Source organism: Rhincodon typus, chromosome 24 (assembly GCF_021869965.1).
Source record: "Rhincodon typus isolate 14 chromosome 24, sRhiTyp1.1, whole genome shotgun sequence".
In the NCBI taxonomy this organism is placed as follows: Eukaryota; Metazoa; Chordata; class Chondrichthyes; order Orectolobiformes; family Rhincodontidae; genus Rhincodon; species Rhincodon typus.
In genome coordinates this window covers 667,214-688,544 of record NC_063355.1, presented here as the reverse complement: position 1 = coordinate 688,544, position 21,331 = coordinate 667,214, and the positions used below count along the sequence as shown (strand labels likewise).

Genomic DNA, 21,331 nt, shown 5'->3' with positions numbered 1-21,331 from the left:
GACCCGAAACTTCAGCTTTCCTGCTCCTCTGATGCTGCCTGGCCTGCTGTGTTCATCCAGCTCCACACCTTGTTATCTCAGACTCCAGCATCGGTAGTTCCTACTATCTCTGACAACAGGCAGAGACCAGCTGACCATCCAGAGACAGAGACAGAGAGAGGGGGAGAAAGAGAGAGAAAGAAAGCAGCTTCGCAGACCCAAAGACAGAGCCAGAGAGAGACAGCGACTGCATAAATCTACAAGAGACTCGGGAAGTATTGCAACCTTAAGGGGCAAGATAGGATTAGAGATAATGTGTTTAGTCTTAAAGATTATTGTAACTTTGTTCCTAATAAAGTTGGGACTGTTTTGCATTGGTGCCGGCTTGTGTTCATTTTGATTTGGCTGCTTCAGTATTGTGGGACACCTGGACAAATTCATTCATAACATACTGGTCCGGAGTTGTCCAAATTGTTTGAAAGAGAGACTTGACAAAGTAGGTACTCAATGTGGCAGAATGTGACCAATGGTGTTCCACAAAGATCTGTGCCAGGGCCTCAATTTTTCACATTACTTATTAATGACTTGAATAATGGCATAGAAAGTCATATATCTAACTTGGTTAGGCAGTATTGCAGACAGTTTAAATGATAGCATAAAACTACAAAGGGAAATTAATAGACTAAGTGAATGAGCAAAACTCTGGCAGATGGAGTTCAATGTAAGCAAGCATGAAGTTATCCATTCTGGAGTAGCAAAGGATAGATTAGGATATTTTCTAAATGATATGACGTTAAACACGGTAGATGTCCAAAGACTTAGGGGTTCATCTTTAAGATATCACAAACTGGTACAGAAATAATCAAGAAAGCGAATGGAATGCTGGCCTTTATAACTAGAGGTCTGTCCACAAGAAAGATCCTAAGCTTCTAGTTGCCTGCTACTTCAACACAACACACTGCTTCCTGGCCAACATTTCCGTCTCAGTGCAAGCTGGAAGAACAAATCTCATTTTCCACTTGGGGACCCTGCAGCCTTCTGGACTCAATATCGTTCAATAACTTTAGGGGTTGAGCTCTCGCATGTCCTTACCCCATCCCCCACACACCAGGCCTTGTTATCACATAGTTTGTTATTACACACAACCCATTGTTTGCCACTATCAGCCCCTATTAATAGCCAATCACCCTCCTAGCCAGATTGTTATCCGCTCCTTTATCCGCTACAACTGCTCTTTGCTCTCTTTGGGTTCTATACCCACCTATCGTTTACTCCTTACCCCCCATCTTACCTCCACCCTACCTTCTGCATGTAAAGTGACATTTTCCTAGCTACCATCAGTTCTGAGAAAGGGTCACTTGATCCAAAACGTTAACTCTGATTTCTCTCCACAGATGCTGCCAGACTTGCTGAGCTTTTCCAGTAATTTCTGTTTTTGTTACAATCAGTGCTTTGGATAATGGGACTGAATATATGGTTAGTCATTTGGTAGTACAGAACCTGAGTATTGCTTAAAAAAAGGCAATTTGTAGAGGTCTTTCATCTTGCACTCATCAGGACAGTTGACAAAAAATACCAATTCAAAGGGAAGAAACCAACATTCATACTGCATAAAAGCAAAGTGCATTGGTTGGCAAACAGACTCTGATTCGTGGAGATGTTTGCCACGGAGACTGTATCAATTAATGACGATTGGCAGTTAACAGCTGAGCAAGTGATGGGAATCTGGAACTCACTGTCTGAGGGGGTGATAGAAGCAGGATTCCTCCTAACACTTAAGTAGTATTTAGCTGTACACTTGTGATGCCAAGGCATACAAGGCTATGGGCCAAGTGCTGCAAAGTGGAATTAGAATAGTTAGGTGATTGATTTTGACCAGCATGGACACATTAGATGAGTGAAAGGCCCTTTTTTTGTGCTGTAGATCTCTATGACGGTGACTCTATGGCATCTCCCACAGTCCACGAACATGTTAGCTTATAATGAATTGTGAATGGGGAGAAAATTCAGAAGTCTGAAGTACAAAGAGACTTGGGAGTTCTAGTCCAGGATTGTCTCAAGGTAAACTTGCAGGTTGAGTCAGTAGTTAGGATGGCAAATGCTGTGTTGGCATTTATTTTGAGAGGACTTGAATATAAAAGCAGGAATGTACTACTGAGGCTTTATAAGGCCTTGGTCAGGCCGCATTTGGAGTACTGTGCGCAGTTTTGGGCCCCATATCTCAGGAAGGATGTACTGGCCCTGGAGCGGCTTGAGAGGAAGTTCACAAGAATGGTCCTAGGAATGGAAAGCTTAACATATGAGGAACGTTTGAGGACTCTGGGACTATTCGCATTGGAGTTTAGAAGGATGAGGGGGGATCTTGTTGAAACTTACAGAATACTGAATGGCCTGGACAGAGTGGTTGTTGGGAAGATGCTTCCATTGGTAGGAGAGACTACTACCCAAGGGCACAGCCTTAGAATAAAGAGAAGACCTTTTACAACGGAGAAAAAGAGAAACTTCTTCAGCCAGAGAGTGGTGAATCTATGGAATTCACTGCCACAGAAGGCTGTGGAGGCCAGTTCATTGAGTACTTTTAAGACTGAGATAGATAGGTTCTTGATTATCAAGGGGATCAAGGGTTATGGGGAGAAAGCAGGAGAATGGAGTTGAGGAACTTATCAGCCATGATTGAATGGCGAAGCAGACTCGATGGGCCAAATGGCCTAATTTCCACTCCTATGTCTCATGGTCTTATGGTCTTATGGTCTACCTATTCTATCTCTGACAGTCTATGTAAATACTCTGCTCTCTGGTGCTATACCTGCTTAGTTAACCTCTGCCGGTGTACTTCACTCGAAAATACCCTGTTCATCATTTAATTTCTTAAGTTCTGGTTCTGTCAAAAACCCTCAGAAAGTTTTGGCAAAGATCTGTAGCTCGGGTTGTGGGTGAGATTGTTGACTTGCTCGCTGAGCTGGCTTGTTTTTGTTCAGACGTTTTGTCACCATGCTACGTGACATCATCAGTGGAGCTTCCAATGAAGCAGTGTTATTCTACTCCACTTGAATTTATACTGTCCAGTCCGTTATAGTGAGTACTGTCATTTCCAGTTTTGATCTGTATTGGTTTGTATATGGGGTGCAATTGCATATGTTTGTTAATTGCATTACGGGTGGAAAACCATGCCTCTAGGAATTCCTCTGCATATCTATGTTTGGATTGGGCTGCTATGGTTACCTTGTCCCAGTTAAACTGATGGCCTTCATTGTCTGATGTACTGATATTAAGAAGAGTTAGAACATAGAACATAGAACAGTTCAGCACACTGCAGGCCCTTCGGCCCATGATGTTGTGCCGAACTTTTACCCTAATCCTAAGGTCTACCTAACCTCCACCCCTACCTTATACTATCATACATATACCTATCTAATAGCCACTTAAATGTCCCGAATTGAGGCCGACTCCACTACCCTCTCCGGCAATGCATTCCACATGCCAGCCACTCTCTGAGTAAAGAACCTACCTCTGATGTCTCCCCTATATCTACCTCCACTCACTTTAAAACTATGATCCCTCGTAATAGCTACCTCCACCCGAGGAAAAAGTCTCCGGCTGTCCACTCTATCCATACCTCTGATCATTTTGTACACCTCTATCAAGTCACCTCCCATCCTTCGTCGTTCTAAACAGAAAAGCCCTAGCTCTCTCAACCTTTCCTCGTAAGACCTTCCTTCCATTCCAGGCAACATCCTGGTAAATCTCTGCACCTTTTCCAATGCTTCCATATCTTTCCTGTAATGAGGCGACCAGAACTGGACACAATATTCCAGATGTGGCCGAACCAGGGTTTTGTATACCTGGAGAATAACATCATGGCTCTTGAACTCAATCCCTCTATTAATGAAAGCTAACACCCATATGCCTTCTTAACAACTCTATCCACCTGGGTGGCAGCTTTCAGGGAACTGTGGACATGAACCCCAAGATCCCTCTGCTCCTCCACACTGCCAAGAATCTTGCGGTTAACCCTGTATTCTGCTTTCAAGTTTGTCCTTCTAAAATGAATCACCTCACACTTTTCACACCTGAAACTCCATCTGCCACTACTCAGCCCTGCACTATATCCTATCAATGTCCCTTTGTAACCTAGAACAGCCCTCCGCACTATCCACAACTTGACCCACCTTCGTATCGTCCGCAAACTTACTAATCCACCCTTCCACTCCTTCATCCAAATCATTTACAAAAATCACAAATAGAAGAGGACCCAGAACAGATCCTTGTGGTACACCACTCGTAACTGAGCACCATGTTGAATATTTTCCGTCCACTACCACCCTTTGTCTTCTAAGGGTCAGCCAATTCTGAATCCAATCTGCCACATTTCACCCTATCCCATGCCTCCTTATCTTCTGCATGAGCCTACCATGGGGAATCTTATCAAACACCTTACTTAAATCCACGTATACCACACCCACTGCTCTACCTTCATCCACGTGTTTGGTCACCTCTTCAAAGAATTCAATAAGGTTTGTCAGGCATGATCTACCCCTCACAAATCCATGCTGACTATCACGAATCAAACTGTGCCTTTCCAAGTGATCATAAATCCTATCTCTCAGAGCCCTTTCCAATACTTTGCCCACCACTGATGTGAGACTAACTGGCCTGTAATTTCCGGGGTTATCCCTATTCCCTTTTTTGAACAAGGCAATGACGTTTGCCTCTCTCCAAACTTCCGGCACTATACCAGTGGACAGTGAGGATGAAAAGATCATCGCCAAAGGCCCTGCAATCTCTTCCCCGACTTCCCATAGAATCCTTGGATAAATCCGATCCGGCCCGGGAGACTGATCTATCTTCAAGTTCCTCATAATTCCTAGTACATCTTCCTTACTAACATCGACTTCCTCCATCCTACCAGCCTGTTTCACACTGTCCTCCTCTACAACTAGGTCCCTCTCAGTTGTGGTTACCGAGGAAAAGTATTCATTAAGCCTATCTCTTTAGGCTCCGGGCACAAATTCCCTTTACGATCCTTGATCGGCCCTATCCATTGCCTTTTCATTCTCTTACTCCTCATGTACGTGTAAAAAGCCTTGCAGTTTTCCCTGATCCCATCTGCCAAGGTTTTCTCATGCCCCCTTATAGCTCTCCTAAGCCCTTTCTTCAGCTCCTTCCTGGATAACTTGTATCCCTCTCGAGCCTTTTCCGTTCCTGGTTTCCTAAACCTTACATAAGCATCCTTCCTCCTCTTAACCAGTCGTTCGACCTCTCTTGAGAACCAAGGCTCCCTCACTCGACCGCATCTTCCCTGCCTGCTTGGGACAAACACATCGAACACATGCAGTATGCATTCCTTAAACAATTTCCACATTTCAATAGTGCTATTCCCTGACAGCATCTGTCCCCATTTTATGTTACCCAGTTCTTGCCTAACAGAAGTGTAATTACTCTTCCCCCAATTATAAACCTTACCCTGCTGTAGGTACCTATCCTTTTCCATGACTATTGTAAACGTAACAGAGTTATGATTGCTACCGCCAAAATGCTCTCCTACCAACAGGTCTAACACTTGGCCTGGTTCATTGCCAAGCACCAAATCCAAAATGGCCTCTCCTCGTGTTGGTCTATCTATATACTGTGTCAGAAATCCTTCCTGAACACACTGGACAAAATCTGCTGCATCTAAACTATTAGAACTAAAATGTTTCCAATCAATATTTGGAAAGTTGAAGTCACCCATGACTACAACCCTGTGACTTCTGCACCTTTCCAGTATCTGCCTCCCAATCCGCTCCTCTACTTCTCTGCAACTATTAGAGGGTCTGTAAAAAAGCCCCAACAAACTGACTGCTCCTTTCTTGTTCTGGACCTCAACCCAAACTGACTCTGTAGACATATCATTCTTGAACTGCCTTTCAGTAGCTGCTAAATTAGCTCTGACTAGCAATGCCACTCCCCCACCTCTTTTTCCATCCTCCCTATTTCTTTTAAAGCATCTAAATCCCAGAACTTCCAACAACCATTCCTGTCCCTGAGTTACCCAAGTTTCTGTAATGGCCACAACATCGTAGTTCCAAGTACTGACCCATGCTCTAAGTTCATCCGCCTTATTTCTGATACTTCTAGCCTTGAAGTATACACACCTCACACCATCTCTGCGCCCACAATTATGTTCCATCGACCGCATTTCTTTATTAACAACCTCACTCCCTGTTGTGTCTGTTGGAAGGCTGAATACCTCATCCTCTGAATTACAAATCCGGTTCCCCACCCCCTGCCAATCTCGTTTAAACCATCCCGTATAGCTCAAACAAACCTCCCTCCCAGGATATTTGTGCCCTTCCAGTTCAGGTGCAACCCGTCCTTACTGTACAGGTCCCACCTTCCCCAGAATGTGCTCCAATTATCCACATAATGGAAGCCCTCCCTCCTATACCAGCCCTGTAGCCACGTGTTTAGCTGCACTCTCTCCCTATTTCTTATCTCATTGTCACGTGGCACTGGTAGTAATCCAGAGATAACTACCCTGTTTGTCCTGGACTTCAGCTTCCAACCTAAATCCCTGTACTCATTTTTCACATTCTCTGTCCTTTTTCTACCTATGTCATTGGTACCGATGTGTACCATGACTGCTAGATGCTTATCCTCCCCCTTAAGGATCTTGAAGACACGATCCGAGACATCACGGACCCTGGCACCCGGGAGGCAACATACCATCCGTTCATTTCGTTCACGTCCACAGAACCATCTGTCTGTGCCTCTTACTATTGAATCTCCCACTACAATTCCTCTCCTATTCTCCCCCTTTCCCTTCTGTGCCACAGGGCCAGGCTCAGTGCCAGAGACCTGTCCGCTATGGCCTTCCCCGGTAGTTCAACATGCCGTTTTGCTGCTAGTTGATATTCATGTATTCTAATGGCTAGTTTCCTTCCTGTCTGTCCGATGTAATGTTTGTGGCAGTTGTTGCACGGTATTTTGTAAGCCACATTGGTTCTGCATGTTGTGGGAATGGGGTCTTTAATCCTTGTGAGTGTATGTCGTAGAATGGCTGTGGACTTGTGGGCTACCATGATTCCTCGTGGTCTTAGGAGTTTTGTTGTCAGTTCCAATACGTTCTTGAATTAGGGCAGTGTGGCCAGTGTGTTAGGGCGGACTGTGTCCTCCTGTTGTTGCCTGTTTAGTAGGCATTTGCAGATGAAGTTGTGGGGTTATCCGTTCATAGCGAGGATTTTGTATAGGTGCTCTTCCTCTTTCCTGCGCAGTTCTGGAGTGTTGCAGTGTATCCTGGCCCATTTAAATAGTGTCCTAATGCAGCTTTGTTTGTGAACGTTGGGGTGGTTGCTGTGGAAGTTGAGGATTTGATCAGTGTGGGTTGCTTTCAAACACATAGAATTGGACCCCATATACAAACCCATACAGATCAAAACCAGAAATAACACTGCTCAACACAGCGGACCAGAAAGTATAAATTCCAAGCGGAGTAGAATTACATTGCTTCATCGGAGGCTCCACTGATGATATCATCTAGCATAGTGATGAAACGTCTGAACAAAAACAAGCCAGTTTAGTGAGCAAATCAACAACCTCATTGTCTTAAACCCCAAAGGGAATCCAGCATAATGGCTGGAGTAGTTCTCTATTACTGTCATGCCTCACAGGGTGGGAAATCAAGCTCCACTATTTCCAGATTCATCACAGAAGTTAGATTTTAAAAGAGTTTGCAGAGTACCTCAATTTACCTGTCTTTTTGACGCAGGTTGACAGAAAGAATGAACCAGGTTTCAGTGCCTCACAAAAAATGACTATTTATTGTCACAATTCACTGGAAATTTCAGTTGCTGGAAATCAGCTATTCCCGGAGTCATCACAGAAGTTAAAGATTGTAAAATAAATCCACAAAACCCCTCAGTTTACCTGATTTACAAACCTATGTTCACCAGGTGGACCAGGTTTTATACTTAGTAACAATTACTGTTTATTATAAGTAATTAAACTCGAGCTACAGGTAAACAATTATAACTAGTCAGCAGATAACACTATTTATTAAAATTCTATTCCTGTTATAATCTACACCCTCTCTCCCTCTCACACACACATACAAATAGATAAACTGAAAAAGCAGGTCAGCAGCCTTTGTTCAAGATTTGTGGAGTTGGTTCTTGCTGATCAGAAGGTTTCTTCTTGGCCTTCCTTCTCTGGATGCTTCCACTGATTTGCAGGAGGTACAGGGTAGCTGGATCACTTATTAAAGGTCTTTAACTTATCAATTAAAAGTCACAGCTAACAGCAACGGTTTTTTTTTCAGTTTTAACGTTTTTAATTCAGCTAACAAGGATATCTTTTGAGCTGATAGAGGTTGGAAAAGCTTCTCTGTATCTTGTTTACAGCCCCAAGCTGTTCAGCTACCTGAGAACCAATCATGTAGTTGGCAGGCAGAAGGCTTATGGTATGGGAACAACCAAACTTCTATCTGTACACAATCCCTTGGCTCCAGTTCATCTGCAACCACACGTCAACCACTGTTCTAACAAGCTGCTTGCAATAAGCGTCAGGTTACTTGCGTTTAAAACAGATAGCAATCCTCCAGCAATTCTTTTATTATAGAAACAGTTTCTTTCTCATTTCAGTCCACAAGGGCAGCTTTTCCCCAAGGCAATATCTGTCTACCTCTGTCAACACAAATTTACCTTGTGCGGCAAATATTAAAAATTAACATAGTACTATAATTTTTACCTTGGCCCCGGGAGGAGAATTGGTGGGCCCCAGACAAAGTATCGAGAAGAAAGTGGCTAATGTTACTCAGGGTGTCCATCAGCTGACTGATGAATAGCTTCCACCTTGTTCTGAGAGGTTGCAGCCGCAGTGAACTCAGGATCTCCGGTACCTCTGTCAAACATTTCCTCAGCGCCAATATCAAACCTACCAGACACAGCAAATAACTTCAACCAAAGTACAATTCAAACTGAAGCCAGTTTGTCTTCATGCTTCACAGACTGCAACTGAGCTCCTTGGTTAGTTAGAATTGGCAATAATATTTTTTATGTTGTGTACGTTTTCGGTCATTTGTAACTGAGTAGAATTTGTAACACAGCCTCCCAACAATAACTTGCATTTATATAGCATGTTTTATTTGTCGTAAAAAGTTCCACAAGTGAATTGTTAAATAGTACTTAACATCGAGTGACATATGGAGACGTTAAGGTAAATGAAAGAAGTGGGATCTAAGCAGCATCTTAAAGACGCAAAGCAGAGAGGCAGAGCAGTTTAGGGAAGGAATTTCAGAACTTGGGCCTAAGCAACCGAAACCACAGGTGCCAATTTTGAAGGAATTAGGGATGCACGAAGGGCCACAATTAAAAGAACATCAATATCTCAGCCGGTTGTGCAACTGGATATAGTTGTGGAGATACGCAGGGATAAAGCCATAGACAAACTGAATGAAAAGTTTAAAAGTGAAGTGTTGCTTTCCCAGGGACAAATGTAGTTTGTGGGTGACAAGGAGAAACAGAACTTGATGCAAGTTAAATCAAGCAGAGTTTGGATGATTTATTAAGGGTAGAAGATGGGAGGCCAGCCAGGATTCCACCTTGAACTTTGAGCTGATTGCATAAGGCACTGATCTAGCCTTGCAAAATAGTCAATGACAGCATCACATGATTGGACCGGCAAAGTGACAGTCCACAATACTTAAGAAAAGACTGATGTGTTCTTGATAATCTCCCAAACCACAATGAGTACAACTCCAATGACTTCCCTATTTTCATACTTCCATTCCATTTGAAAAAATTTGCCTTTCCTATTACCTGCTGAACCTGTATGCTAGCTTTTTGGGATTCGTGCACAAGGACCACCAAATCCCTGTATGTTGCAGCTAACTGCAGTCTTTCTCCATTTAAAATAATATTCAGTTCCTCTATTCCTCTTGCTAAAGTAGATAATCTCCAAATTCCCATACTATATTGCATTTTTCAATTAATTTGTCTACATTCCACTGCAGAGTTCTTGAGTCATCCACAGCAGCTCACTCTTGGAAGATTATTACCTTGCATCTGCAGCTACTTCCTTTAAAATCCTATGAAGTATCCCTCAGCTCCAAGGGGTTTTATGAAACTTTAGCCTCATTAGTTTCTCTAGCACTTTTTCCTCTAGTGATAGTTTTGTAGTTATTTCCTCTCCTCTTGCTCGTTGTTATTTAGCAATTTTGGAATACTATTTGTATCTTCTAATGTGAAGATTGACGCAAAGTATATATTCAACTCCTCTGATACTTCCTGGATCCTATTATCTTACCCCAAGCCTCATTCTCCAAGGGGCTTATGTTCACTTTGATCTCTCTCTCTCTTCCATTTTATATATTTAAAGAAGCTCTTGCTATCTGTCATTACTACCTGTATGTTCACCCTTAAAGTTTATTTTCTGCCTGTCTTTACTTGTTCTATCTTGATGATTTTTAAAACTTTCACATTCTTCTAGTTTACCACTTGTCTTTGCCAAATTGTATGGGTTATCTTTCAAATTGATGCTATCCTTAACTTCTCTCGTTAGCCATGGTTTCCTTATCTCCTCCTAGAATCCTTCTTTCTCATTGCGACGAATCTTTGTTGAAAGACAGGAATAATTTTCTTAGGCATCTGACATTATTTCACAACCATTTTTGCTGCTAAGATCCTCCCCGGTCCACTCCAGCTAGCTCTGCCCTCATTTCTTTGTAATTAAATACACTTACTTAAGTTTGGTACAGTTGTGTCCAACGCAAGTTCCTCCCTCTCAATAACAAATTTCACACATTAGTTCAGCGGAATTCACTACACAGCTTCGGAGTTGCTACTTTTTTTTTGCGGCCCACTCATTGCCTGTCCAATTCGTCACTTTCCTCCTGTCACTCTTGCTCACCACAGGGTTGAGACTGGGTGAAGTGGGGATTTGGGGTGGGTAGGAAAGGGTCTCAGGGCAGACAGGTAGTTATGAGCTGGGATACTGTTTGGGAGAACCAATGTGGACCTTCTAGCTGACCAGCCTCTACATCTACACGCTCAAGCATTCCACCACAGCTTCCCAAATTTACTGGGAACCTGATTCTAGTGTGAAAAGACATAAATTCCTCAAAATCCCACATAAGTCAGATATGCATTGCACAAGATGCAAAAGTGCACAGATCTGTGAGTCTGCAAACGGCCATTCCACCAGGTGCCTTTATTTCTAAAATGCAGGATTCTCTACATCTTTTTAACTGCTTTCTCCACCGTGCCACACATTCAGTAATTTGTTCTCATATCTCTGGATGCACTTTAAAAATTCCACCTTGTCTGATCCTTTCACAATAAAGCCATTCCAGTTAATGTTAACTAAGTTTCTAATCCCCTACAACTATAACCCTGTTTCTCTCACATATTTGTATGATTTGTCTACATATCTGCTCCTCTACCTCCCTTTGATTGCTGGGAGGCCTGTAATGATACCAACAAGGTAATTGCCCTTTTCTTTTTATTTCTAAGCTCCACCCAGCTGGCCTCAATTGTATTTTTAATTCATTCATGGGATGAGGGCACTGCTGGCTAGGCCAGCATTTATTGCTCACCCCAGTGAGCAGTTAACAGCCAACCACATTGCTGTGGGTGTGGAGTCACATGTAGGCGAGACCAGGGAAGGATGGCAGTTTCCTTCCCTAAAGGACCTTAGCGAACCAGATTGTTTTTTCCAACTATCAACATGGTCATCATTAGACTCGCGATTCCAGATTTGCAATGAATTCAAATTCCACCATCTGCTGTGGTGGTATTCGAACCTGGGTCCCCAGAACATTACCTGGATATCTAGATTAACAAGTCACTAGGCCATCACCTCGCCCTGAAGATTCTATTTGAAGACCCTTCTAGCACGTCCTTCCTCATTACTGCAGTAATTGTTTCCTTTACCAATTATGATCTGACAAAGCGCATCCTCGGATTTTGTGGAAAGCTAGGGAGGAAATTGCGGAGCCCCTAGTGGAGATATCTGTAACATTGACAGCCACGGGTGAAGTGCCCGAAGACTGGAGGGAGACTAATGCTGCGCCATTATTTAAGAAAGGCTGCAGGGAAATGCCTGGGAACCAAGACCAGTGAGCCTAATGTCTGAAGTGGGTAAGTTGTTAGAGTGGATTCTGAGAAACAGGATCTACTGGCATTTGGAGAGGCAAGGACTCATTTGGGATGGTCAGCATGGCTTTGTGCATGGGAAATCATGGAACGACCAAGAACATAGATGAGGGCAGCGTGGTACACATTGTCTGCATGGACTTTAGTAAGGACTTTGACAAGGTACCACATGGTCGGTTGTTCAGTAAGGTTAAATTGCACTGGATCTAGGGAGGGCTAGCCAATTCCATTCAAAATTGGCTTGATGGTAAAAGACAGAAGGTGGTGATATAGGGTTGTTTGTCACACTGGAGGCTTGTGACCAGTGATGTGCCACAAGAATCGGTCCTGGGTCTGCTGTTATTAATCATTTATATAAATGATTTGGATGAGAATTTAGGAGGTAAACTTAGTAATTTTGTAGATGATGCCAAGATTGGTGGTGTAGTGGACAGTGAAGAAAGTTATCTGGGAATCTTGATCAACTGGGCCAGTGGGTTGAGGAATGGCAGATTAAGTTAAATTTAGATAAATGCAAGGTGTTGCATTTTGGTATGTCAAACCAGGGCAGGACTTACACAGTCAATGGCAGGGCCCTGGGGAGTGTTATAGAACAAAGAAATCTAGGGATACAAGTTTTTAGCTCCTTGAAAGTGGAGTCACAGGCTGACAGGGTGGTGAAGGTGGCTTTTGGAATGCTTGCTTTCATCAGTCAGAGCACTGACTATAGGAGTTGGGATGTCTTGTTGCAGCTGTACAAGACATTGGTGAAGCTACATTTGGAGTACAGCATGCAGTTCTGGTCACCCTAATACAGAAAGGATATTATTAAACTTCAAAGAGTGCAGAAAAGATTTACTGGGATGCTATTTGGATTGGAAGGTTTGTGTTATAAGGACAGGCTGGATAGACTGGGACTTTTTTCCCTGGATCATAGGGGACTGAGAGGTGACCTTCTACAAGTCTATAAAATCATGACAGGTAGGTATAGATAACAGCTTTTCCCTAGTGTAGGGTTCAGAGGGGCAGCTTTTTTCACACAGAGGGTGGTGAGTGTCTAGAACGGGCTACCAGAGGTAGTGGTGCAAGCAAGTACAATTTCATCATTTAAGAAACATTTAGACAGGTACATGGATGAGATTAATATGGAGGGATGTGGACCAAACACAGGCAAATGGGACTGGTTTAACAGTGAAAACTGTGTGGCATGGGCAAGTTATGCCAAGGGGCCTGCTTCCATGCTGTAGACCTCTATGACTCTAAGCAACTATGCTCCTACCAATGTAGGGAGAATGAGAAAATGTGGGGAATTAATTTGTCCTGGTAATCATGTAAAGCCAGAGCTCCTCTGCTTGCCAGCTCCTTTTCCTTTTCCGTTTTCTTTTCCCCTCTTTGCTGCAGTTGTTCTTCCCCAACACCACCCCGCCTCCCCACCCCTAACCTTTAACTTCTTAAACTACGCTACCTGAAGGGAATGGAGAATGGAGTTTGAGACCAGCCCAGCATGGGAGACGAGTCGGAGAGCAGGCCAGCGTGGGAAGCGAGTGGCGGCTGGAGCCCAGAGCGGGAGCAGACCGAGCCTGAACCAACCTAGGAGGTGAGTCCTGGAAGCGAGTCATAGCTGGAGCCTGGAGCAGGAGCAGGAGCAGATCAAGCCCAGGCCGACCTGGAAGGCGTGTCCCAGAAGCAAGTCGAGGCCAGGGTCCAGAGCGGGAGCAGAGCAGGCTGTGGGTTGAGACCCCGAAGTGAGTTGTGGCCGGTGCCCACAGCGGGAGCAGAGCGAGCCCAGGCCGGCCAGGGGAACAAGTCCTGGAAGCGAGTCTGGGACAGAGGCCAGCGCGTACAGGCAGCAAGGCCTTATGTTCTGAAGCCCAGTGGGCACAGACTCAGTGAAAAAGGACAACAAAGTACTTTAAACACTTTTTATTATCATTGTAGACTTTTTAAACTCTGTACTCCTGTGTTACTCTATTTTTTCTACTATTTCAATTCTGTAAGGACACTTAAAGGATCTGTACCGAGGCAACCTATACCTAAGATGGTGCCACAAAGCCACATTACAAAATTTTCACTGCATTCATTCAAGTGTACGTGACAATGAAGGCTATTCTATGTTTCTCCACCGGTGAAGCATAACTCCAGGTGAAGGCTTTGCAGATCATTCCCCACACCCAGTAATGTTCAGGCTTTGGCCAACGGTGTAAATGGTAAGATGGTGGCTCAGAGCCCACTGCTCTGGGGTCTTTCTCCACCATGGGGCATGCGGGACTCATATTCAGAGCCTGAAGATGTACTCTGGGAGCACTTTGCCCGTGGCTTCCTTTCCTAACCTGCCTCACAATCCTCCTTGGTGTGGCAGTCTCTTGTCGTGGCATGGCGGTCTTGAGGCCGAGTATGGCCTCAGCATGGACTTACAGCCTCGACAGGCTCAAGGTGAAGCCTGGCACAGTCTGGAGTCAAGGCATGACGCAGACTTGGAGGCTAGGTGCCAACGTGGACTGGGTTGGAAGGACTGTAGTTCCTAACTTTTTATTTTTCTATTTTCTAATTTATTCCTATGATCTGTAATGCTGCTGGACCTTTCATTTCTTTAATTTTCTATCTTTCTCCCTAAGAAGAATCTGTACCGAGATATCTTGTACCTAAGATGGCATGGTAAGTGGTGACTTGTAAACATTTCATTGTATTCATTTCAGTAGATGGAACAATAAAGCGAATTCAATTCATTTCAAATGGTCAGTACAAGGCAGCTCCTTACCATGTAGGGGCTTGGCTTTTGCAGCTTGCAGCAAATCTGTACAAGCCACTTTGTAATGCTCTACCAACTGCTGATGTAGATAAGTTACGAAGATCAATGGTTGGAAGCAGGCATCTTCAGGGGCTTCCCCATGAGCAACCACACCCAGCAAAACTGACATGTCAGACCTGGAAGAAAGGATACAGACAAAATAAAAAATTGAAGATGCCTTCTGACCAACTGATGCATTATCTGCAAAAATCCATTATATCTATTTTGGCTCTGTTGTTGAAGAATGCAACCCTGAACCCAATCAAGAAATTCACAGCTTTTGAGGTCCTGCCCTTGAGTTCAATTCCTAGCTCCTGGTACTGTGCAAACAGGATTTCACGTCTATTCCAACAAGATCACAATCACTAGCTGTCCCTTTCTGCTATCGTTCCAAAGCCGGTTGGAGATATCCCTCATCCTAGCACCAAGAAAGCAAGCCTTGCAGGGATCCAGATCCCACTTCGAAAGGATGCTCTCTTGTTCCCTAATTTTTGAATCCCTTACAGCTACCAAATTACACTTCTTGCTCTCCTGCTCCAAATACCATGGTCAGCATTCTGCTTGTCCTTCTACAGTTTTCATGCTTACCCTCTCTGATTCTAAGCATCAAATACAATCAATTTCTGCAGTTCAGCCCACTCTAATCCTGCTCTGAAGTGAGTTTCAAATGCAGAATAGCTCTCCCTCTCACACAACTGATATAAACCATCACACCCAATAATAAAAAGGAAGCATATTACATAAATGGGAAACAATTTCAGAGATCTAAGATGCATGGAGATCTGCGTGTCCTAACATGTGTACTAACATTTTGCTATTCACAAGCACAGCAAATAATCAGGAAAGCTACTTGCGAGGGGAAATGAATACAAAAGTAAGGACATTGTACTTCACTTACAAACCAGTTAGTTTAACTTCAGTAGTAGGGAAAATGTCTGGAAAAAATCATTTGAGATAGAATCAGAAATCGCATGAAAAGAAGTGGGTTGATTAGGAGGAGTTTGCACAGATTTCTGAAGGGGAAATTGTGTTTAACTGACTTGTTGAAGTTTTTTGAAGAGGAAATGGAAAGGGTTGATGAGGGTAAAACTGATGACATGGTATACATGGATTTCCAGAAGACATTTATACAGTGCCTTATAAGAGATTTATGAGGAAAGTTGTAGGTCATGGTATAAAGGGAATTGTAGCAATGTGGATACAGAACTGGCTGACTGATTGAAAAATATCTCCAGTTGCTGTCTATTTTCTATCTGGAGGAAGGTTTGTAGTGGAGTAACCCAGGGGTTACTATATGCGACCTTGGCTTTTCCTGATAATCAGAATCATATCAGTGCAGAAGAGGCCCTCTTGGCCCATCAAGTCAGCACTGACATGTGAGAAACATCTGAATTTCAACCTAATCCAATTTACTAACACTCGGCCCATACCTTTGAATGTTATGACATGCCAAGTGCTCATCCAGGTACTTTTTAAAGGCTGTAAGGCAATTCACCTCTACCACCCTCCTAGGCAGCACATTCCAGACGATCACCATCTTCTGAGTTAAAGATGTTTTCCCTCATATCCCCCGAACCTCCTGCCCCTCACTTTGAACCTGTGTCCCCTTCTGACTGACTCTTCAACTAAGGGGAGCTGCTTCTCATCCACTCTGTCCATTTCCTCTTCATCTTGTAGACCTCAATCAGATTGACCCTTTGTCTCCTCTGCTCCAACGAAAACAACCCAGGACTATCCAACCTTTCCTCCTAACTTAAATTTTCCATCCAAAGCAGCATCCTAGTGAATTTCCTCTGCACCCCCTCCAGTACATTCACATCCTTCCTGTGATGTGGTGACCAGAATTGCACACAATACTCTAGCTGTGATCTCACCAAAGCTCCATTCAACTCCAACATGAGTTCCCTGCTTTCATAATCTATGCCTCAACTGACAAAGGCAAGTGTCTCTTATGCGTTTTTCACTATCCTACCAACATGGCCCTCTGCCTTCAGGCATCTCTGGACAAACATTCCAAGATCCCTTTGTTCCAAAGAACTTCTTAGTGTCATGCCATTCATTAAATACTTCCTTGTCAACTTACCCCTTCCAAAGTGTGTCACCTCATACTTTTCAGTCTCTACAACTAAGCCCATTTTGAATCCACCCCATCAAATTATCCTGTATCCCATGTGCGTTTGTCTTCTTGATAAGTCACCTTGTCAAAGTCTTTACTGAAATCCATTTAAACTACATCAACTAGACTACCTTCATCTATACATATTCATCTAGATCTTGGTGTGCAGGGGACAATTTCAAAGTTTTCAGATGGCACTCAATTTGAAAGATTTGTAAACTGTGAGGAGTACAGTGTGGAACTCCAAAATGTCAGCGACAAGTTGGTGGAGTGGGCGGATAGGTGGCACATGAGATTTAGCGCAGAGAAGTGTGAGGTGATGCAGTTTAGTCAGAAAGACAATATAAAATAGAGGGTACAATTCTAAAGGTAGTGCAGAAGCAGGGGATGCTGATTGTAAATATAATGCACAGATCATTGAAAGTGGCAGAACAGGTGAACAGACCAGTAACTAGAGTACTACAGTGTGCTCAGCTTTGTTAATCGGACATAGACTACACCAGCAAACAGATGATGTTGAACTTGTAAAAGGCACTTGTTAGACTTCACCTGGAGTACTGTGTACAATTGTGGGCACCTGATCAAAGGAAAGATGTGAATAAACTGGGGAGAGTGCAGAATCAGTTCAGAAGAAAGTTCCAGGAATGAAAAGTTTCAAGTTATGAAGATAGATTGAAGAAGTTGGGAGTGTTTTCCCCAGAGAAAATGGCTGAGAGGAGAGCTGATAGACATTTTCAAAATCAAGAGCAGGCTATACAGAATGGATAGGGTGAAGCTTTTTTGTTTATAGAATCCCTACAGTATGGAAACAGGCCCTTCGGCCCAACAAGTCCAAGGTGTTTCTGCTTGTTGAATAAAACAAGAATGAGAGGGCATTGAATTAAAGTGATGTGTAAATAAAGCAATGGTGATGTAAGAAAAATAATTTGTTCACACAGGGAGTTGTTAGGGCCTGGAATGAACTCCTGGAAATGTGCTGGAGGTAGCTTTGATCGAGATATTCAAGACATTCACTGGATGTTGCTTTGGATAGTAATAGTGTGCGGGGTTACAGGGAAAAGACAAGGGTTTGGCACTAGATAACAGATTGGACTAGATAATTAGGCCAGGGAAGGTATGATGGGCCAAATGGTCGCCATTTGAAACAATACTGTAATTATGTTATACAGGCCATTGGGGAGACCACATCTAAAGTACTTTGTACAATATTGGTCACCTTATTTAAGGGAGGATGTGAATGCTTTGGAGGCTGTTCAAAGAAGGTTTACTACATTAGCACTTGGAGCGGGTTGTATCATGAGGAAAAGTTGGATAGCTAGACTTGTATCCACACGAATTCAGAACAGGACATTGAAATATATAAAATTCTGAATGGTCTTACGAAGGTAAATGTGGAGAAGATATTTCCTTTTGTGGGAGAATCCATAAGTGGTGTTACAGTTTTAAAAGAAGGATTCGTTTATTTAAAACAGAGATGAAACAAAATGTTTTCTCTCTGAGGGTCATGAGTCCTTTGAACTCTCTCCATGAAAAGGAGCAGAAACAGACTCTTTGGCTTGCTCAGATATTTCTATCATTGAAAGTCACAGGTAAAGTGGCACAGGTTAGCTAATGTGGCACCACTATTTAAGAAAAGTGGTAAGAAAAAGCCATGGAACTATAGACTGGTGAGCCTGACATCGGTGGTGGGAAAGTTATTAGAGGGAATCCTGAGGAACAAAATTCACATGTATTTGGAAAGTCAAAGACTGATTAGGGATAGTCAACATGACTTTGTACGTGGGAAATTGTGTCTCACTAATTTGATTTTTTGGCGAAGTAACGTAAAAGATTGATGAGGGCAGAGCAGTGGACGTGATTTATATGGACTTCAGTAAGGCGTTCAACAAAGATCCCCATGGTAGGCTGGTTAGCAAAATCAGATTACATGGAATACAGGGAGAACTAGTCATTTTGGGACAGAACTGGCTCGAAGGTAGAAGTCAGAAGGTGGTGGTGGAGGGTTGCTTTTCAGACTGGAGACCTGTGACCAGGGGTGTGGCACAAGGATCCGTACTGGGTCCGCTGCTTTTCATCATTTATATAAATAATTTGGATGTGAACAATGGAGATATGGTTAGTAAGTTTGCAGATGACACCAAAATTGGAGGTGTAGTGGACAGCGAAGAAGGTTACCTCAGAGTAAAACAGGATCTTGATCAGATGAGCCAATGGGCCCAGGAGTGGCAGGTGGAGTTTAATTTAGATAAATGTGAGGTGCTGTATTTTGGAAAGACAAATCAGGGTAGGACTTACACAATTAATAGTAAGGTCCTGAGGAGTGTTGCTGAATAAAGAGACCTTGAAGTGCAGGTTCATAGTTCCTTGAAAGTAGAGTTGCAGGCAGGTGGGATAGTGAAAAACGCATTTGGTATGCTTGCTTTTATTGGTCAGGGCATTGAGTATAGGAGTTGGGAGGTCATGTTGCTGCTGTACAGGACATTGGTTAGGCCACTCTTGCAGTACTGCATTCAGTTCTGGTCTCCCTGCTATAGGAAGAATATTGCGAAACTTGAAAGGGTTCAGAAAAGATTTACAAGGATATTGCCAGGGTTGGAGGGTTTGTGCTATAGGGAGAGGCTAAATAGGCTTGGGATATTTTCCCTGGAGTGTTGGAGGCAGAGGGGTGACCTTTCAGAGGTTTATAAAATCATGAGGGGCATGGATAGGGTAAACAGACAAGGTCCTTTCCCTGGGGTGGGGGAGTCCAAAACTAGAGGGCATAGGTTTAAGGTGAGAGGGGAAAGATTTAAAAAGGGACCTAACAGGCAACTTTCTCACGCAGATGGTGGTGCGTGTACGGAATAAGCTCCCAGAGGAATTGGTGGAAGCTGGTACAATTACAACATTTAAAAGGCATCTGGATGAGTATATGAATAGTAAAGGTTTACAGGGCTATGTACCAAATGTTGGCAAATGGGACTCGATTAATTCGGGATATCTGGTCGGCACGGATGATTGGGATGAAGGGTCTGTTTCCACGCATTACAATTCTATGAATCTATGAATACTTTTAAGGCATTACTAGATGAATTCTTATTAAGCAAAACGGTGAAAGGAGTATGCAGGAATGTGCATTTGTGGATACAATCAGATCAACCATGATCTTGTCTTTTATATATTCTCCCATGGGACTTGGGCATCGCTGACTGAGCCAGCATTTATTAGTTGTCCCTAGGTGCCATTAAGAAGGTGGTGGTGAGCTGCTTTCTTGAACTGCTGTAGTCCGTGTGTTGTAGGTAAATTCACAATGTCCTTAAGAAGGAATTCCAGGACTTTCACCAAGCGACAGTGAAGGAACAGTGATAACTGGCCAGGTTTGGGTAGATGCCAACATTGTAGCTTGGCTAGGGATGCAGCAAGTTCTGGAGCACAAGTCTACAGTACTATCGCCAGAATTTTGTCAGGGCCCATAGCATTTACAATATCCAATGCCTCTGGCCGTTTCCTGATATTAAATAAATAGAATGGCTGAACACTGGCATGCTGAGCACCACTGGAGGAGATGGAGATGGATCATCCACTCAATACTTCCGGCTGAAGATTGCTGCGAATGCTTCAGACTTATCTTTTATATTGATGCCTTGGGCTCTTCCACTATTGAGGATGAGGATGTTTTTGGAGCCTCTTCCTCCAGTGAGCTGTTTACTTGTCCACCACCATTGACAACTGGATGGCAGAACTGCAGAGCTTAGATTTGATCAATTGGTTGTGGGATCACTTCGCTCATTTGTCTATTATTTGCTGTTTATGCTGTTTGGCACACAATAGTTTTGTTTGGTAGTTTCACCAGATTGACACCTCATTTTGATTATGCCTGGTGCTGCGCCTGGTGTGCCTTCTTTCACTCTCCATTGAACTCGGGCTGATCCTTGGGCTTGATGGTAATTGTTGAGTAGGGGATATGCTGGATCATGAGTTTGCAGATTGTGAAACATAGAACATTACAGCGCAGTACAGGCCCTTCGGCCCTCGATGTTGCGCCGACCTGTGAAACCAATCTGAAGCCTATCTAACCTACACTATTCCATTATCAACCATATGTTTATCCAATGACCATTTAAATGCCCTTAAAGTTGGCGAGTCTACTATTTTTGCAGGCAGGGCATTCCACGCCCTTACTACTCTCTGAATAAAGAACCTACCTCTGACATCTGTCCCATATCTATCACCCCTCAATTTAAAGCTATGTCCCCTCATGCTAGCCATCGCCATCCAAGGAAAAAGGCTCTCGCTGTCCACCCTATCTAATCCCCTGATCATCTTGTATGTCTCTATTAAGTCACCTCTTAACCTTCTTCT

The 21,331-nt window shown here is 43.4% G+C and overlaps 1 protein-coding gene across 1 annotated transcript in view; it reads right to left on the bottom strand.

Moving 5' to 3' along the window:
* si:ch211-225b11.4 overlaps positions 1-21,331 on the bottom strand; it is a 226,885-nt gene that overhangs the window by 94,139 nt on the left and 111,415 nt on the right. Inside the window, exons 16-17 of the mRNA XM_048611680.1 lie at positions 14,845-15,011; positions 8,704-8,889 (exon numbers count right to left, since the gene is read on the bottom strand). Of these exons, the coding sequence (XP_048467637.1) occupies positions 8,704-8,889; positions 14,845-15,011 (353 nt within the window). The remainder of the gene's footprint in view (positions 1-8,703; positions 8,890-14,844; positions 15,012-21,331) is intronic.